This window comes from Emys orbicularis, chromosome 6 (genome assembly GCF_028017835.1).
Source record: "Emys orbicularis isolate rEmyOrb1 chromosome 6, rEmyOrb1.hap1, whole genome shotgun sequence".
Classification (NCBI taxonomy): domain Eukaryota; kingdom Metazoa; phylum Chordata; order Testudines; family Emydidae; genus Emys; species Emys orbicularis.
This window is the reverse complement of record NC_088688.1, coordinates 2,761,376-2,781,223: the sequence shown is the minus strand read 5'-3', so window position 1 is coordinate 2,781,223 and position 19,848 is coordinate 2,761,376. Positions and strand designations below refer to the sequence as shown.

Genomic DNA, 19,848 nt, shown 5'->3' with positions numbered 1-19,848 from the left:
CGCTTTCCAGGGGCGGACAGGAGATGGGTGCAGGGACTTGCTCAAGGCCCTGGAGCCGGTGTCTGAGCTGGGCCTGGAGCTGCCACAGCCTGGCCCAGACCTCACCTCTGCCACTCCGGGAGGGGTGGGAGCAGGTCACCGGAGCCAGCTGCCACCTGACGGGGAGCAGCGTGAGGGCTGGGGCTGCCCAGGCCCCGGGGAAGGGTCAGAGGGAGCTGAGGGGCTTCTCCATGGCTGACCTCTGTTTGTCCCATCCTCCCCTGAGCGCCTCTTTCAGGCCAGAGCCACAAGCACACCGAGGGCAGGACCTGGGCACTTTCTACAAGAATCTGGGTATAAACCCTGGTCAGAGCCTAACATGGGTCAGTCGATTCCCCACAACTCTCCCGTAGCCCTGCCCGGAGCTTCAGCTGGACAAGGAATTCTTCTTCACCTCCTGTCCTACTCTGTGGTGCAGCGTTGCTGTGCGCTGTTAAACAGCTGCTGCGCCCTGCCCCAGAGGTGGCTGCATGTCAGAGTTGGGTGCATGAGTCTTGTGCAGCGTTGCTGTGCGCTGTTAAACAGCTGCTGTGCCCTGCCCCAGAGGTGGCTGCATGTCAGAGCTGGGTGCGTGAGTCTTGTGCAGTGTTGCTGTGCACTGTTAAACGGCTGCTGTGCCCTGCCCCAGAGGTGGCTGCATGTCAGAGCTGGGTGCGTGACTCTTGTGCAGCGTTGCTGTGTGCTGTTAAACAGCTGCTGTGCCCTGCCCCAGAGGCGGTGGCCTTTCAGTGGTGGGTGAGACCTGCAGAGGCAGCTGCCATGGCACACCCCAGAAGAGGCTGGCTTTCGGTGATGAGAAGGGCTGTGAGCTGTCAGCTGGTAGCTGTGAGGCAGGCTGCCTCTGAACCCCCCACCCCGTCTTTCCTGCCAGGAGAGCCATGGGGGTGCTGATGTCCCGGCGCCAGACGGTGGAGCAGGTGCAGAAGGTCAGCCTGGCTGTCTCCGCCTTCAAGGATGGGCTGCGGGAGCGGCCCTCCGCCAAGCGCAAGGCAGACGCGTGGGGCGGGCGGCGGGGGACACTGGAGCACGTGGTGCAGGAGGTGCAGGAGGAGGAGGAGGAGAGACCGGAGGCCGCCGGCCCCTCGCAGACGCAGCGGGAGGAGAGCCATGCCAACCGGGCAGCCTGGGAAAGGCTGCGGGACGGACGGGGCGTGGAGCCGGAGGAGTTCAACCGTGCCAACCGCTTCACTCCACCGGCCTTCGTCCGGCCCACGCGCGAGCTGCACGACGACGAGCCGCTGGAGATCAGCCTGGAGCAACGGGAGCAGGTGAGTGCTGGGGAGGCACCGGGCATGGAGATGGGGCAGCTCAGGTGGACACTTTAGAGGAACCGGCATAACCTGCTCTCCCCGTCACTCCCCAGGCTGGGGCAGGCAGCAGCAGCCCGCAAGTAGGAAGGGGCAGGGGGCTCCCAGAGGTTGGGGCTGGCAGACGGACCCGCTGCTCCAGGGCAGGTCACATCCCCTCGTCCTGGGCACCAGGGCCCAGCGGGTGACCATGCCGAGGTGGGCGATGCCGCTGGTGCTGCTGAAAGCCCCTGGCTGCCCCTCGGCGTGGGGAGACCGTCCGGGGGCTGCAGGCCCCACGCCCAGGGCACAAATCACTGCAGAAATCACAGGCCATGGGGGGCTTGGCCCCCTCCTGCCTTAACCTTTGACCCTCGGCCACATGCCTGGAGCCTGGGTCAGCTTGGCAGCACACGTGGGGGTGGGGGGACCATAGGTCCAGCCTGTGCCCAGCCCTGTGGCCCGGGGGTGTTTGTGCTGCTCTGGAGGCCAAGCTCAGCCACTGGCCGGTGGGTGCTGGAGAAGGGTCACGTGCACGGGGAGTCGGGGCTCTTGGTCCCAGAAAGGCCTTTATGGTCCCTAGGAGAGGAGCCCAGGCGGCCGTGCCAGCCTGCCCAAGCCAAGCGGAGAGCCAGTGCCCCTCAGTCCTGACCCCTGCTCTCCCGGCCCTGGGCTCTGCCAGTGCCCCTCAGTCCTGACCCCTGTTCTCCCGGCCCTAGGCTCCGCCAGTGCCCCTCAGTCCTGACCCCCTGCTCTCCCGGCCCTGGGCTCCGCCAGGGCCCCTCAGTCCTGACCCCTGTTTTCCCGGCCCTGGGCTCCGCCAGGGCCCTCAGTCCTGACCCCTGCTCTCCCGGCCCTAGGCTCCGCCAGGGCCCCTCAGTCCTGACCCCTGCTCTCCCGGCCCTGGGCTCTGCCAGTGCCCCTCAGTCCTGACCCCTGTTCTCCTGGCCCTGGGCTCTGCCAGTGCCCTCAGTCCTGACCCCTGCTCTCCCGGCCCTGGGCTCCGCCAGTGCCCCTCAGTCCTGACCCCTGCTCTCCCGGCCCTAGGCTCCGCCAGTGCCCCTCAGTCCTGACCCCCTGCTCTCCCGGCCCTAGGCTCCGCCAGGGCCCCTCAGTCCTGACCCCTGTTCTCCTGGCCCTGGGCTCCGCCAGGGCCCCTCAGTCCTGACCCCCTGCTCTCCCAGCCCTAGGCTCCGCTAGTGCCCCTCAGTCCTGACCCCCTGCTCTCCCGGCCCTGGGCTCCGCCAGGGCCCCTCAGTCCTGACCCCCTGCTCTCCCGGCCCTGGGCTCTGCCAGGGCCCCTCAGTCCTGACCCCCTGCTCTCCCGGCCCTAGGCTCCGCCAGGACCCCTCAGTCCTGACCCCTGTTCTCCCGGCCCTGGGCTCCGCCAGGGCCCTCAGTCCTGACCCCTGTTTTCCCGGCCCTGGGCTCTGACAGTACCCCTCAGTCCTGACCCCCTGCTCTCCCGGCCCTGGGCTCCGCCAGGGCCCCTCAGTCCTGACCCCTGTTCTCCTGGCCCTGGGCTCTGCCAGGGCCCCTCAGTCCTGACCCCTGTTCTCCTGGCCCTGGGCTCCGCCAGGGCCCCTCAGTCCTGACCCCCTGCTCTCCCGGCCCTGGGCTCCGCCAGGGCCCTCAGTCCTGACCCCCTGCTCTCCCCCAGTGCCCCTCAGTCCTGACCCCTGCTCTCCCGGCCCTGGGCTCCGCCAGGGCCCCTCAGTCCTGACCCCTGTTCTCCCGGCCCTGGGCTCCGCCAGGGCCCCTCAGTCCTGACCCCTGTTTTCCCGGCCCTGGGCTCCGCCAGGGCCCTCAGTCCTGACCCCCTGCTCTCCCCCAGTGCCCCTCAGTCCTGCCCCCTGTTCTCCCGGCCCTGGGCTCCGCCAGGGCCCCTCAGTCCTGACCCCTGTTTTCCCGGCCCTGGGCTCCGCCAGGGCCCTCAGTCCTGACCCCCTGCTCTCCTGGCCCTGGGCTCCGCCAGGGCCCCTCAGTCCTGACCTCCTGCTCTCCCGGCCCTGGGCTCCGCCAGGGCCCCTCAGTCCTGACCCCCTGCTCTCCCGGCCCTGGGCTCCGCCAGTGCCCCTCAGTCCTGACCCCCTGCTCTCCCGGCCCTGGGCTCCGCCAGGGCCCCTCAGTCCTGACCTCCTGCTCTCCCGGCCCTGGGCTCCGCCAGGGCCCCTCAGTCCTGACCCCCTGCTCTCCCGGCCCTGGGCTCCGCCAGTGCCCCTCAGTCCTGACCCCCTGCTCTCCCGGCCCTGGGCTCCGCCAGGGCCCCTCAGTCCTGACCTCCTGCTCTCCCGGCCCTGGGCTCCGCCAGGGCCCCTCAGTCCTGACCCCCTGCTCTCCCGGCCCTGGGCTCCGCCAGGGCCCCTCAGTCCTGACCCCCTGCTCTCCCGGCCCTGGGCTCCGCCAGGGCCCCTCAGTCCTGACCTCCTGCTCTCCCGGCCCTGGGCTCCGCCAGGGCCCCTCAGTCCTGACCCCCTGCTCTCCCGGCCCTGGGCTCCGCCAGGGCCCCTCAGTCCTGACCTCCTGCTCTCCCGGCCCTGGGCTCCGCCAGGGCCCCTCAGTCCTGACCCCCTGCTCTCCCGGCCCTAGGCTCCGCCAGTGCCCCTCAGTCCTGACCCCCTGCTCTCCCGGCCCTGGGCTCCGCCAGGGCCCCTCAGTCCTGACCCCCTGCTCTCCCGGCCCTGGGCTCCGCCAGGGCCCCTCAGTCCTGACCCCCTGCTCTCCCGGCCCTGGGCTCCGCCAGGGCCCCTCAGTCCTGACCTCCTGCTCTCCCGGCCCTGGGCTCCGCCAGGGCCCCTCAGTCCTAGGGTTACCATATTTCAGCAAGCAAAAAAGAGGACGGGAGGAGCCCCGCCCCCGTCCTGCCCTAGCCCCGCCCCATCCTGCCCTAGCCCCGCCCCTGCCCCTCCCACTTCCCCCCCTCAGAACCTCCAACCCTCCCCCCGCTCCTTGTCCCCTGACTGCCCCCTCCTGGGACCCCTGCCCCTAACTGCCCCCCCAGGACTCCGCCCCCTACCTAAGCCTCCCTGCCTTTTGTCCCCCCGCCTGAGACCCTCCCCCCATCCTAATTGGCCCCCTAGGATCCTACCCCCTACCTGTACCCTGACTTCCCCAACCCTTATCCACACCCCCACCCCCGGACAGACCCCTGGGACTCCCACGCCCCATCCAACCACTCTCCACCCCCTGACAGCCCCCCCCCCAGAACTCCCGACCCATCTAAACCCCTCTGCTCCCTGTCCCCTCACTGCTCCGATCCCTCTCCCCACCCCTGCCACCTGACAGCCCCCCCCCCAGAACTCCCAACCCCCCCCTCGCTCCTTGTCCCCTGACTGCCCCCTCCTGGGACCCCTGCTCCTAACTGCCCTCCAGAACCCCACCCCCTACCTAAGCCTCCCTGTTCCTTGTCCCCTAACTGCCCCCTCCTAAGACCCCCCCCACCCTAACTGCCCCCTACCTGTACCCTGACTGCCCAAAACCTTATCCACACCCCCACCCCCAGAAAGCCCCCCCCGAACTCCCCCCCCCGTCACTTGACTGCCCCCTCCAAAATCTCCCTGCCCCTTCTCCGACCCCCTGGCACCCTTGTTGTTGGCCTTCGCCTAACGTCTCTGTGAACTTGCTCAGGAACGGCCTGAGCCATTCGTCCCGGCACGCTGGGCAGCGGGAGAGGAGCTCCAGACTGCCGGAGGCCATCTGCGAATGCAGGGAGGGAGGGAGGGAGTGATCTCTGCCGCAGGGGAGAGGAGGAGGGGCTCTCTCTGGCTGTCAGAGCCCCATGTAAGTGGCACCATCCGGCCGGCTGCCCTGTTAGCCGCACGCGCGCTCTACATGGGGGGGGGAGAAGTCCGGACATTTACAAATTCCCCCCAGACGCTATTTTTAGCTCAAAAAACCGGACATGTCTGGGGGAATCCGGACGAATGGTAACCCTACTCAGTCCTGACCCCCTGCTCTCCCGGCCCTGGGCTCCGCCAGTGCCCCTCAGTCCTGACCCCCTGCTCTCCCGGCCCTGCTAGGTGCTAGGGAAGCCATGGAGGGACCTGGTGACCCCTGGGTGAGGGTGGGGGGTGGTCGTTCCACAGCACAGGCAACCTCAGCTTGGGGACAGGGAGAAGGAGCTCCCCATCTATCCATCCTTCCTGTACACACCCCTCCCCTTACACCCCCCTCCATCCTTCCCCTTACACACCGCTCCATCCATCCATCCATCCATCCCCCAACACACCCATCCATCCATCCCTCCATCCTCATACACACCCCTCCATCCCTCCCCTTACACAACCCTCCATCCATCCCTCCATCCATCCATCCCTCTACACTCCCATCCATCCATCCATCCATCCATCCATCCCCTACACACCCCTCCATCCCCTTACACACCCCCACTATCCTTCCATCCCTCCCCCTACACACCCCTCCATCCATCCATCCATCCATCCCCCAACACACCCCTCCATCCCTCCCCTTACACACCCCTCCATCCATCCCCATCCATCCCCTACACACCCCTCCAGCCATCCCTCCGTCCATCCCTCCCCCTACACACCCCTCCATCCATCCATCCATCCATCCCCCAACACACCCCTCCATCCCTCACACACACCTCCATCCATCCATCCATCCCCATCCATCCCCTACACACCCCTCCAGCCATCCCTCCGTCCATCCATCCCCCTACACACCCCTCCATCCCCTTACACACCCCCTCTATCCTTCCAGCTCTCCCACTACACACCCCTCCATCCCTCCCCCTACACACCCATCCCTCCATCCCTCCCCTTACACACCCCTCCATCTCTCCCTCCCTCCATCCATGCATCCCTCTACACACCCCTCTATCCATCCATCCGTCCATCCCCCAACACACCCCTCCATCCCTCCCCTTACACACCCCTCCATCCATCCATCCCCATCCATCCCCTACACACCCCTCCATCCATCCCTCCGTCCATCCATCCCCCAACACACCCCTCCAGCCATTCATCCATCCATCCTCATACATACCCCTCCATCCATCCATCCCTCTACACACCCCTCCATCCATCCATCCATCCATCCATCCATCCATCCCCCAACACACCCCTCCATCCATCCATCCATCCATCCCCCAACACACCCCTCCATCCCTCCCCTTACATACCCCTCCATCCATCCATCCATCCATCCTCATACACACCCCTCCATCCATCCATCCATCCATCCATCCATCCATCCCCCAACACACCCCTCCATCCTTCCCCTTACACACCCCTCGATCCATCCATCCATCCCCATCCATCCCCTTACATACCCCTCCAGCCATCCCTCCGTCCATCCATCCCCCAACACACCCATCCATCAATCCATCCTCATACACACCCCTCCATCCCTCCCCTTACACACCCCTCCATCCATCCATCCCTCCAGCCCCCTACACACCCCTCCATCCATCCCAACACACACCCCTCCATCCATACATCCCTTACACACCCCTCCATCCCTCCCCTTACACACCCCTCCATCCATCCCTCCATCCTCATATACACCCCTCCATTCATCCATCCATCCATCCCCCAACACACCCCTCCATCCCTCCCCTTACACACCCCTCCATTCATCCATCCATCCATCCCCCAACAAACCCCTCCATCCCTCCCCTTACACACCCCTCCATCCATCCATCCCTCCAACCCCCTACACACCCCTCCATCCATCCATCCATCCCTCCATCCCCCTACATACCCCTCCCATCCATCCTTCCATCCCTCCCCTTACACACCCCTCCAGCCATCCCCCTACACACCCATCCATCCATCCCTCTACACACCCCTCCATCCATCCATCCACCCATCCATCCAGCCCCCTACACACCCCTCCATCCATCCCTCCAGCCCCCTACATACCCCTCTCATCCATCCCTCCATCCAGCCCCCTACACACTCCTCCATCCATCCATCCATCCATCCATCCATCCCTTACACACCCCTCCATCCATCCATCCATCCATCCTCATACACACCCCTCCATCCCTCCCCTTACACACCCCTCCGTCCATCCATCCCTCCAGCCCCCTACACACCCCTCCATCCATCCCTCCACACACCCCTCCATCCATCCATCCCCCTACACACCCCTCCATCCATCCCTCCATCCTCATATACACCCCTCCATTCATCCATCCATCCATCCCCCAACACACCCCTCCATCCCTCCCCCAACACACCCCTTCATCCATCCATCCCTCCAGCCCCCTACACACCCCTCCATCCATCCATCCATCCCTCCAGCCCCCTACATACCCCTCCCATCCATCCCTCCATCCATCCCCCAACACACCCCTCCATCCCTCCCCTTACACACCCCTCCATCCATCCATCCAGCCAGCCAGCCAGCCCCCTACACACCCCTCCATCCATCCATCCCCCTACACACCCCTCCATCCATCCCCTTACACACCCCTTCAGCCATCCATCCTTCCCCATACACAGCCCTCCATCCATCCATCCATCCATCCATTCCTCCCCCTACACACCGCTCCATCCATCCAGCCCCCTACAAACCCCTCCATCCCTGCCCATCCATCCATCCCTCCATCCCTCCCCATCCATCCATCTCTCCCTCCCCAGACACACGCCTCCATCCATCCATCCCCCTTACACACTCTTCCATCCATCCCTCCATCCCTCCCCTTACACACCCCTCCATCGCTCCCCATACACACCCCTCCATCCCTCACCATCCATATCCCTCCATCCATCCATCCCCATCTGTACCCCTCTATCCATCCATTCCTCCATCCCTCCTTCCCCCTACACACCCTTCCATTCCTCCATCCATCCCCTTACACATCCCTCCATCTCCATCCATCCCCCTCCATCCATCCATCCTTCCATCCCTCCTTCTACATACCCCTTGTGATGGGTTCGGTCACAGAGACCCCCTTGGGACTGTCACCTGGAAGTACCTCTGAGCATGTCTTCCCTGCCAACTTGGGACTCCAGAACCCTGCCTTGTTGAGCCAGACATGCTAGCCAGCTGCAACACAGACCCAGGGTCTGGACCACACCCCCAAAGCTGCAGACTTAACTGAAAACAGCTCAGCAGGTCACCTATCTCCAGCACACAGACACCCAATTCCCAATGGGATCCAAACCCCAAATAAATCCGTTTTACTCTGTATAAAGCTTATACAGGGCAAACTCATAAATTGCCTGCCCTCTCTAACACTGATAGAGAGATGCACAGCTGTTTGCTCCCCCAGGTATTAATCACGTATTCTGGGTTAATTAATGAACAAACGTGATTTTATTAAGCATAAAAAGTAGGATTTAAGTGGTTCCAAGTAATAACAGACAGAACAAAGTAAGTTACCAAGCAAAACAAAACAAAGCACGCAAGTCTAAGGCTAATACATTAAGAAACTGATTACAGATGAAATCTCACCCTCAGAGATGTTCCAATAAGCTTCTTTCACAGACTAGACGCCTTCCTAGTCTGGGCCCAATCCTTTCCCCTGGTACAGTCCTTGTTAGTTCCAGCTCAGGTGGTAACTAGGGGATTTCTCATGACTGGCAGCCCCCCTTTGTCCTGCTCCACCCCCTTTTATAGCTTTGGCACAAGGCGGGAATCCTTTGTCTCTCTGGGTCCCCACCCCTCCTTCTAAATGGAGAAGTACCAGGTTTAAGATGGATTCCAGTATCAGGTGACATGATCACGTGTCCTGTGAGACCTCATTCTTCATTAGCCATGTCAGGTACACAGGAAGACTTGCAGGTAAATAAACCCATTCAATTGTCCTAGTCAATGGGAGCCATCAAGATCCTAAGCCACCATTAATGGCCCACACTTTGCATAATTACAATAGGACCTCAGAGTTATACTTCATATTCCTAGTTTTAGATACAAGAGTGATACATTCATACAAATAGGATGATCACACTCCGTAGATTATAAGCTTTGTAATGATACCTTACAAGAGACCTTTTGCATAAAGCATATTCCAGATACATCATATCCACACTCATTAGCATACTTCCATAAAACATATGGAGTGCAACGTCACACCCCTCCATTCCTCCATCCCTCCCCCAACACACCCCTCCCTCCATCCATCCATCCCCTTACACACACACACAGACATTCCTCCATCCCCATCCATCGCTCCCTCCCTCCATCCCTCCATCTCTCCCCCTACACACCCTTCCATCCCTCCATCTCTCCCCATCCATCCCTCCCCTTACACACCCCTCCATCCCACCCCATCCACCTACACATCCATCCCCTTACACACACATCCCTCCATACCCATCCATACCCATCCATCGCTCCCTCCCTCCCTCCATCCATCTCTCCCCCTACACACCCTTCCATCCCTCCATCTCTCCCCATCCATCCCACCCCATCCACCTACACATCCATCCCCTTACACACACACACATCCCTCCATGCCCATCCATCCCCATCCATCGCTCCCTCCACCCATCTCTCCCTCCCTCCATCCATCTCTCCCCCTACACACCCTTCCATCTCTCCCCATACGCACCCCCTCTATCCCTCCATCCCCCTACACATCCATCCCCCTACACACACCTCCATCCATCCATCCCCCTACACACCCCTCCATCCATCCCCATACGCACCCCCTCTATCCCTCCATCCCACCCCATCCCCCTACACATCCATCCCCCTACACACACCTCCATCCAACCATCCATCCATCCCCCTACACACCCCTCCATCCCTCCCCATATGTACCCCTCCATCCCTCCCTCCATCCATCCCTCCCCTTACACACCCCTTCATCCAATCATCCATCCATCCATCCATTGCCATACACACCTGTCTATCCACCCTTCTCTCCATCTACCCCACACACCCCTGTGTCCATCCCCCCCCCCACACACACACCTCCTACATCCATACGTACCCCTCAGTCTATCCATCCCCTGCCCTCTCTCTCATGTGGCCCTCATCCCCACAGGAGCTGAGTCCCCCTTCTCCCCGCACACAGCCCCCTCGCTAGTTACCAATCCTGGCCTCGGGGCCTTGCACCCTGCGTTGCTGCCCCGGGCAGGCCGAGGGCTGCAGGCCAAGGGAATGCGGGGGGGCGGGGGGGCGAGGCGGTCTGTGTGACGGCCCCCCCCTGCTCACTCCCCCCGTCTCTCCCGCCTGCCACGCCCAGGTGAGCAGCGACGAGATGTGCGAGATCTGCGAGGTGTGGACGGCGGAGAGCCTGTTCCCCTGCAGGGTGTGCACCCGGGTCTACCACGACGGCTGTCTGCGCCGCATGGGCTTCCTGCACAACAGCAGCGCCGTGGAGGTGACGGAGACAGCGCACACCGAGACGGGCTGGAGCTGCTACTACTGCGTGAGTGTGGTCCCGGGGGGGCCCGGCCTGGCCGCTGCACTAGGGCCAGCACCGGGCCCCATGGCTCCCCGGGGAGCCGTGCAAATGGTGGGCAGGGAGCTCCAAGCTGGGGACACGCACAGCAGGCACCGCCCGGGCAGCAGCAGGCAAGTCCCTGACACCTGCCCCATGCTGTAAACTGCGCCCTGACCTGCCCCGAGGCCGAGGGCCGGGCCTGCACCAGGGCCCCGCTGCCCCATGGGGTACAGGACAGGAGCCAGAGGCTGACGGAGGCACCTGGCTGGGCCCAGACCCACAAGGCAGAAGCTCTGCTTCCCATAACCAAAACCCTGTGTGTCCCCCCCACAACCCCTTCAGCCCCGGGAAACGGTGTCAGCCCCCACCGAGCCCAGACAGATAGCGTCACCCCCCCAGCCCAGCTAGACGGCGTCACCCCCCAGTCCAGACAGACGGCATCACCCCCCCAGCCCAGATAGACGGCGTCAGCCCCCACCAAGCCCAGACAGACAATGTCACTCCCACACAGCCCTACAACAACACACTGGTGTGCTCCCCCCACCTGCACTCCCACGCAACCCTACAATAACATACCAGCGTGCCCCGCCCCCGCACTCCCACACAAGCCTACAATAACACACCAGCATGCCCCGCCCCTGCACTCCCGAGCAGCCCTACAATAACACACCAGCGTGCCCCGCCCCCGCACTCCCACACAACCCTACAATAACATACCATCGTGCCGCGGCCCTGCACTCACTCTAATAACCTGACAACAGGCCTCGCCAAGTTCAGAACAAAATGCAAAACCTGTTTTGTCACTTCGGCTTTCCCTTGCTAAATCCTTCTCGACCCTGCTGCGGGACACCGCACTGCATGCACACCCCTCCACGCTCACATGTGTGTGCACACACAGAAACACAGTACCCCGCCCCCATCCACACGCACGGAGCTACTTCCACTGCACGCTGGGAAGGGAGAAAGAGACAGACAGGTGGCTCTCCGTATTTCCATGGCTAAACGCTTGGGAGGCGCCAGATGCTGCGGCGATGGGACCGGCGAAGTCCCTGGCGGGATTACGGATCCTGCCATGCAGCTGGGGTGGAGCCTCGGGGGCTATTCTCCAGGTACTAACTAACCCCTGGGTGTTTCTCTCTGAACGTCTCTCCCTGCGGCAGGATAACCTCAACCTCCTGCTGACGGAGGAGGAGATGTACAGCCTGATGGAGACCTTCCAGCAATGCAAGATCATCCCCGGTGAGTGCTGCCCTTCGCCTCACCCTGCAACGTGCTGGCCCCTGGGTGTGTATATTGCTGCCCCCTAGGGGCCACAGACGATAAAAGCTCTACCACTGCTGACGGCGGGTGGAGTTTCTCCTTTAACTCAAGCAGAGAGACCGGGGTTGGCAGGCCCAGAGTTGGGCCCATGCTGCACATGTGTGGGATACCTACAGCCTCACTCAGGCACCCCGAATTCCAGCAGCGCACCCCCAGTCCTGAAAGCCCTGGGCCAGCAGGTGAGCAAGATTTTGGGCCCCGGTTTGCTTCTTGTTTATTCACCTGCCAAGATCTACACTCAGGTTCCATGTTTCCCTGGCCACATCGATGACATCACAGGTGCACAATGCAGAGTGTGCCTGTGATGTCATCGGTGGTTGCCAGGGGACCACGGGAGGCCTGGCTGCAGGTCCCGGCAGGCGCAAGGGGCTGCGTGACTGGGGACCCGCGGGTCAGTGCTCTCCCCTGGGCGCTTCACGGCCGCCCTCGGCAGCGCAGCGCAGCACAGGGCTGACGTGCGCCCGGCTTGGCCTTGCAGAGACCTGCCTGACGCAGGACAATTTCCTGCACTACAAGCACCTGGTCCACAAGCGCCACTTCGAGAGGCCGCTGAGCGAGGATCAGGAGGAGCGCGCTGCCCTGCAGTTCTCCGCGCTGGACCCCGATAAGAAGGGCCACGTCGAGTGGCCGGATTTCCTCTCCCACGAGTCCATCGTGCTGCTGCAGAAACTCCGGCCACAGGTACTGAGACAGCCCCCCCGAGCGCACAGAGCCGGGCCCCCTGGGGCAATGCCACGGGGCGGGGGGGCACCCCCTGGGGAGTTCGGGAGGCCAAGGGGGATCCTTGAGCATCCCAGAGACTGCCCCGGTGCCTCTCCCCATCCCAATGAGCTGCCCATTCCTCAAGATCTCTCTTTCTGCCCGCCTCCTGTCTTTGTGTCTGTCCAGCCCCATATCATCTATCATCTATCTATCCCCACACATCCCCTGGGTCTGTCTGTCTGTCTATCCATCCCCATAGATAGATAGATAGATCTATCTATCTATCTATCTATCTATCTATCTATCTATCTATCTATCCTCCATACACCCCCTCTATCTAATCTATCTATCTATCTATCTATCTATCCCCATCCACCCCATCTATCTATCTATCTATCCCCATACACCCCCTCTATCTATCTATCTATCTATCTATCTATCTATCTATCTATCTATCTATCTATCTATCTATCTATCCTCCATACACCCCCTCTATCTAATCTATCTATCTGTCTATCTGTCTATCCCCATCCACCCCCTCTATCTATCTATCTATCTATCTATCTATCTATCTATCTATCTATCTATCTATCTATCTATCTATCTATCTATCTATCTATCTATCTATCTATCTATCTATCCTCCATACACCCCCTCTATCTAATCTATCTATCTATCTATCCCCATCCACCCCATCTATCTATCTATCTATCCCCATACACCCCCTCTATCTATCTATCTATCTATCTATCTATCTATCTATCTATCTATCTATCTATCTATCTCCATACACCCTCCTATCTATCTATCTATCTATCCCCATCCACCCCCTCTATCTATCTATCTATCTATCTATCTATCTATCTATCTATCTATCTATCTATCTATCTATCCCCATCCACCCCATCTATCTATCTATCTATCCATCCCCATCCACCCCCTCTATCTATCTATCTATCTATCTATCCCCATACACCCTCCTATCTATCTATCTATCTATCTATCTCCATACACCCTCCTATCTATCTATCTATCTAGCTATCTATCTACCTACCTTAGTTATTTCAGAGCGCCAGTCTCCAAGGTCCATACCCAACACACCAAAGCAGACTGTGAGGAGTTACAAAGGGATCTCACAAAACTGGGTGACTGCGTAACAAAATGGCTGATGAAATTCAATGTCGATAAATGCAAAGTAATGCACATTGGAAACATAATCCCAACTCTACATATAAAATGATGGGGTCTAAATTAGCTGTTACCACTCAAGAAAGAGATTTTGGAGTCCTTGTGGATAGTTCTCTGAAAACATCCACTTAATGTGCAGCGGCAGTCAAAAAAGCGAACAGAATGTTGAGAATCATTATGAAAGGGATAGATAATAATAATGTATGGAGATATACCTATCTCATAGAACTGGAAGGGACCCTGAAAGGTCATCAAAGTCAGAAAATATCATATTGCCTCTGTATAAATCCATGGTACGCCCACATCTTGAATACTGCGTGCAGATGTGGTCGCCCTGTCTCAAAAAAGATATATTGGAATTGGAAAGGTTCAGAAAACAAAAATGATTAGGGGTATAGAATGGCTTCCGTATGAGGAAAGATTAAAATGACTGGGACTATAGAGTCTGGAAAAGAGATGACTAAGCGGAGATATGATAGAGGTCTATAAAATCATGACTGGTGTGGAGCAAGTGAGTAGGGAAGTGTTATTTACTCCTTCTCATAACACAAGAACTAGGGGTCACCCAATGAAATTAATAGGCAGCAGGTTTAAAACAAGCAAAAGGAAGTATTTCTTCACACAACAACCTGTGGAACTCGTTGCCAGGGGATCTTGTGAAGGACAAAAGTATAACTGGGCTCATAAAAGAACTAGATAAGTTCATGGCAGACAGGTCTATCAATGGCTATTAGCCAAAATGGTCAGGGACACAACCCCATGCTTTGGATGTCTGTAAACCTCGGGACTGCCAGAAGCTGGGAATGGACGACAGGGGATGGATCACTCAAAATTATCTTGTTCTGTTCATTCCCTCTGAGGCCAGCACCATCCACTGTCGGCAGACGGGATACAGGGCTAGATGGACCATTGGTCTGACCCAGTATGGCTGTTCTTATGATCTTATGTCTTTGTCCCACTCGAGTGGCTGGTCCACAAAAGAGGATAAGAGCCCACTACAGCAGCCAGCTAAGGAACTTCTCCTTTTGCTCCAGCCCTAGAGGCTCATACCTTCTCATGCTGAGAGAGAGTCCCAGATTTGAACCCCTCTGTCAGCCCAAGAGGGGTAGATTATATGGAGGCCCCATCACTAGGTCAGCCTCCCCCTTTGTAGGTCAGGCTGAGACAGTGGCCGTCCCAGCTGAGGTGTGGTCTCCTCTCCCCACACCTATCAGCAGGATGGGGTTGTATTCCCACCGCCCCAGCTTGGGATGGCTGGTGAGGGACCTGTCCAGGACATCCCTCAGTGCTGCCTGGGGCTGGCACGGCTGTGACGAACCCAACCCCTGTGCCTGAGGGAAGCTTTGCCCCCCTGCACCCTCTCCAGCCATGCCCAGGAGCTCCAGCCAGCCCCCCTGCCCTCCTCCATTCTCTCCCTCCTACAGAATTCCCTGCTGCGGCTACTGACAGCCAAGGAGCGGGAGCGGGCGCGAGCCGCCTTCCTGCCCCTCCACCAGGACAGCCAAGGGCTGATCAGCCAGAGCGAATGCCGGAAAGCCCAGCACACGTGGTTTCGGAAGCACCAGAAAGAGGCCCCGTCCTGCAACGTCAGGTAAGAGGGTCGGGCTGCCCAGGGAGAGAACCCCTTCCCCAGCCAGAGCCGGAGGAGCACCAGGAGGCCCAAACTCCTGGTTAGTTAGCGGAGCAATTCCACCCAGAACCCCTGCTCAGTGTCTTCCCAGCGCAGGCCAAAGCGTCAGCCAGATCCCCCAGCACCGCCCCCAGCAACAGCTCCCACTTCCCTCTGCGTCCCCCCATCTCCCTCCCACCTGCCTGAGAGAGGCATGGGGAGCCCCCCCATCTCCCTCACACCCCTGATGCCACATGCCCAGCGTGGGAGGCCCAGCTGGAGCCCGGCCGGCGTTTGTCACACGGCTACCCCAGGGCGCTGGTGGAGTCCCAGCCCGGCTGGGGCAGTCCCAGCCCGGCTCCTGCGGCCCAGGGGCAAAGGAGGGAAATGCCCTTTCTCCTCCGCAGCATCAGCCACGTGGGGCCCATGTCAGAGAGCAGCCCAGCCAGCAGCGGCAGCAGCAGGAGCCAGGAGAAGACCCTGCTGGGCACAGAGCAGGAGGAATCCAGGTGAGCGGGGCGGGGCGTGGGGGGAAGATGGGTTCTGCCGCAGGAGCCTCCAGGCCCATGGCTGCAGCGTGCGTTCAGCTCTGCTGGGCACAGTCTAGCTGGGCTCCCGCACAAGCCAGTGCAGCTTGTTCGGAGGGCCCCTCCCGGCTGCTGTGGGGTGTGGTGTTAAAGGGGGTATCAGAGCAATGTGGGGCTGGAAGGGTCCTGCAGAGCTCACCTAGGCCAGCCCCCTGCGCTGAGGCAGGGCCAGTAAATTTGGGCTCTCCGTCCTGCCTGGCCTTAAAATAGGGCCTCCAGTGACAGGGATCCCACCACCTCCCTTGGGAGCCTGCTCCAGAGCTTAACAACCTGAGCATTAGAAAGCTTCTCCTAAGAGCTAACCAACAGCTCCCTTGCTACAGATTACGCCCCCCACGTGTCCTGCCTTCTGGGGCCACGGAGAACAATTGATCTCTGTCCCCTTTAGAAGGGCCCTTGCCACAGCCGAGGGCTGGTATCCGGTCCGGTCCGCCCTCAGCCTGCTTTTCCTCAAGCCTAAACAATACTAGCCTGTTTCACAACGACCTCGCCCCACTGACTGGGGCTCGATCCACCCTACCGCCCAGCCAGTGAGTCCCCTCGTGCACTGGAGTTTTCCTTCCTAAGCGTAGTGCTGGCGAGAAACCAGTGTGTGCTGCTGGAGGTGCCATCTGCCGGGGGAGACTGAGCTGGTACCTCCTTGGGGTCAGTAGTAATTACAGCACTTTTCACCAGTAGACCAGTGTTCTTGCCCCCATTTTGCACATGGGGAAACCGAGGCACAGGGCAGTATAGTGACTTGCCCAAAGTCACCCAGTAGGCAAGTAGCAGAGCCAGGACTAGAACTCGGGTCTCCAGAGTCCCACCCTAGTGCGCCATACACAAGCCCACGCAGAGCCTCAGGTGCCTTTTTGCAAGAGTGGTGACATTTTCCAGGAAAACTTGTCTTCAGCAGCTTTCCTGGAATCCACAGAAATCAGCAGCTTAATCACGATGGCCTTCTCCTACAGCTAGAGCAGAACTGCACTCCCTCAGCCCGGAGAGTCATGCGGGAGATCTCCCGTCACAGCCAGCAGCAAACAGATGTACTGCTACACCCCAGAGGTGGCTGCATTTCTGTAGTGTGGGGTGGTGGTGAGGGGAAAGCAGTCTGGAAAGCAGCCGGAGAGTCTCCAGGGGAATGAAAAACACTATAGCTATATGAGGCAGACAGTATAATTATCCCACCCCAGTCCATGCGTCTGGAGAAAATGTTCTGTCTCCTATTAAAATCACTAGGTGGTTGAGGAAATTCACCCAGGTGGGAAATCACCTCGGTAAGCCGTAGCTCCATGTATTTCATGGCGTTCAGCCCACGCAGAAAGGGCCAGCTTCATCACTGAAGTTAGCAGCGTCCAGCAGTGCATAGCTGCAGGGACAGAGGGCTGAGCGGGGCTCTCTGTGTGCTCTTGCACCCAGGGAAGGATGGCATGATGGCGTCCCTTTCCCAGGCGGGCGGGAGCGCTCTGCTCTGGTAAAAGCACCCGGCTCGTTAGCAGAATCCTCCCGGGGGACAGATTTCTGCTGGCAAGTGAATACATTTTAAAATGGAATAGTCAGCAAAGCCGCTCTTCCTTTTCGTTCTCCTGCCCAGGAAAGAGGGAGCCGGGGCTAGTGGTTAGAGCAGGGGACTGCGCGTCAGGACTCCTGGTTTCTAATCCTGGCTCTGTCACCGACGCGCTGTGTGACCCAAGTCCTTTCCCCTCCCTGTACCTCAGTTTCCCATCTGTACTAATGGTGCTGGCCTGTCTCCCGGGGGTGTGGGACGACTCGTTCATGTTTGTGAGGTGCTAAGTATTGGTAACTTCAGATCAGGATCCGACATTTCCACGGTGACGGCACAGGCACAGACACCTAAATCAGCTCCACAACTGTTGCCGGAGAAACCCGGGACTTAGGGGTCGGGCCCTGAAAGGTCAGAGCATGACGCAGCAGGTGGGCGGGCAGAAGACACTGGAGCTGCGCCAAGCACTGCAGAAACCAGCTGCTGGGCTGGAAAATGTGCTGCTCTGTGTTCTTGCCATCTGCCGGCCCCCCTCATCGCCGGCTCCACCGCCCTGGCTGCTACGCAGGCCGGGAATCACTGGGGGACCCGAGAGCGCTACCTACGAGCTCCTTTGTGCAGCGTCCCAGTGTGGTGATCACAGCTGCTCCGGGCGGGAGTGCCCCAAAGCCCCGGGCCAGGAGCCTGCCGGCTGCACCGCGACTCGGAGACAAGCACTGAAAAGCACTTGAGCTGCTAGGCCCTGCAGGCACTAGGCTGGCGGTCCCGTCACCACTCAGACATGTGCTACGGGAAGGCTGTTTTACGGGGGCTGGCAGGAAAGGGGAAGGTAGCCGATACCCTAGGTACCGAGGCTTGAAGAGCAATAGCGGTTCTTGGTTGGGTCTGGGGGGCAGCCCACGCAAGGGTCATGGACGGCTCTTCCGTGCCTGGGCTGCCCTCTCCAGTCTGGGCTCTATTCCAGCAAATAGGCACTTGCAGGCTCCCAGGCAGGATCACTTAGTGGTGTGTCTCATCGGGATCCCTCTGCCCTGGCTCCCTGCCCAGCTGCTGCTGCTGCCCCCTACGCCCCACACAGACCTGCACCCAGCTGTGATGTCCGGCCCCACAGCCTTCCACCCGGGGCTCTGTATCCAGTTCCTGGGGGTTCCTCTGCGTCCGGCTTCTCCGCTGCTCCTGGCTCGCCAGGCGGCTGCTGCTTCCCCTAGGTGCCCAGTCAGATCCTGGTTCAGGGTCTTTCACAGGGCTTCTGTGCCCCCTTACCTGGCCAGGAGGAAGGGGATGTGCAGTGGGGAGGGGGCTGATGGGAAATGTAGACCCCTGCTTAGCAGATCCATCATGCCAGGCTCTGGCAAGGGGACCCTGTGTCCCCAATGGTCCCTACACAGGCAGAGCCCCGATGGAGCGCTGCACACTGGGATCTGTAGGGCCCATGGGCTTGCTGCTCCGTGGTCAGGCCAGGAGCTGCTGCGTAGCACACATGGGCTGGGCTGGAGACCGAGCCCCTGCCTGCGTGGCCCCCACGCTAACCCCCCTCCGCTCTCCCCAGCAGGCCTGTCGACTGGCCGACCTTCCTGAAGGAGAACGTCATCTACATCCTCGCCGCCCGCCCCAATAGCGCCGCCATCCACCTGAAGCCGCTGGCGTAGCCGCCGCCTGGGACAGGGGCCGGGCGAGGGCTCCCAAGCTGGACGATGCATGAGCGGGCGGGAGGCCGGGCACACGGAGCCCAGTCCTAGCCATTGTGTTCTGTAGTCGCTGAGCTTGCAGCTGGAGGAGCTGACAGACTGCTTCACCCGCTAGAGGGGCTGCCCCGTCTCCCATGGGCCTCAGGTAGCCGCACCCAGCTCCCCCGCCCTCACCCACGTCCCAGCAGCCTTCTGATTGGCGGAGCGAGGCCCCAAATCCCGCACCACGCCCGGCCACACCCCCAGCTCAGTAGAGTTCTGGTTTCTGATTGGCTGAGAGGGAGCTGCCCCCCCCCCAACCCGCACACAATTCGGCAGACTTCTGATTAGCGGAGAGAGGACTGAACGCAAACAGTCCAGCAGCGCTCTGGCTTCTGATTGGCTGAGAAAGCCCATGAGAGCCCCCACATAGCGGCTGGACGGTTTCCAGCGTCGAGGTCGCCCTGTGCCGTGGCTGCGGGTCGGCGGACCGGGCGTGACCGGTGGCTGTGGACTAACGAGCCCCCTGCTGGCCTGGCAATGGCACTGGCGTGCCTGCTGGAGAGCAGAGGGAGGCGTGTTGGCTGGGCCGGGGCCAGCACG

General features: G+C 60.3%; 1 protein-coding gene across 1 annotated transcript; it reads left to right on the top strand.

The window, feature by feature from the left end:
* Window positions 1-917: 917 nt before the first annotated feature.
* PHF24 (PHD finger protein 24) lies at window positions 918-19,539 on the top strand. Its single transcript, XM_065406867.1, has 7 exons — window positions 918-1,307; window positions 10,489-10,674; window positions 11,850-11,928; window positions 12,488-12,690; window positions 15,324-15,490; window positions 15,916-16,017; window positions 19,131-19,539. The coding sequence occupies exons 1-7, from the start codon at window positions 918-920 to the stop codon at window positions 19,225-19,227; spliced, it is 1,224 nt and encodes a 407-aa protein (XP_065262939.1). The 3' UTR covers window positions 19,228-19,539.
* Window positions 19,540-19,848: the final 309 nt, after the last annotated feature.

Excerpts from the sequence above, each read along its gene's own strand:
- PHF24 (XM_065406867.1), top strand. The coding sequence starts at position 918 with ATGGGGGTGCTGATGTCCCGGCGCCAGACGGTGGAGCAGGTGCAGAAG. Across the intron at positions 10,675-11,849 it reads GCTGGAGCTGCTACTACTGC|GATAACCTCAACCTCCTGCT; the intron begins GTGAGTGTGGTC and ends TCCCTGCGGCAG. Across the intron at positions 12,691-15,323 it reads TGCAGAAACTCCGGCCACAG|AATTCCCTGCTGCGGCTACT; the intron begins GTACTGAGACAG and ends TCCCTCCTACAG.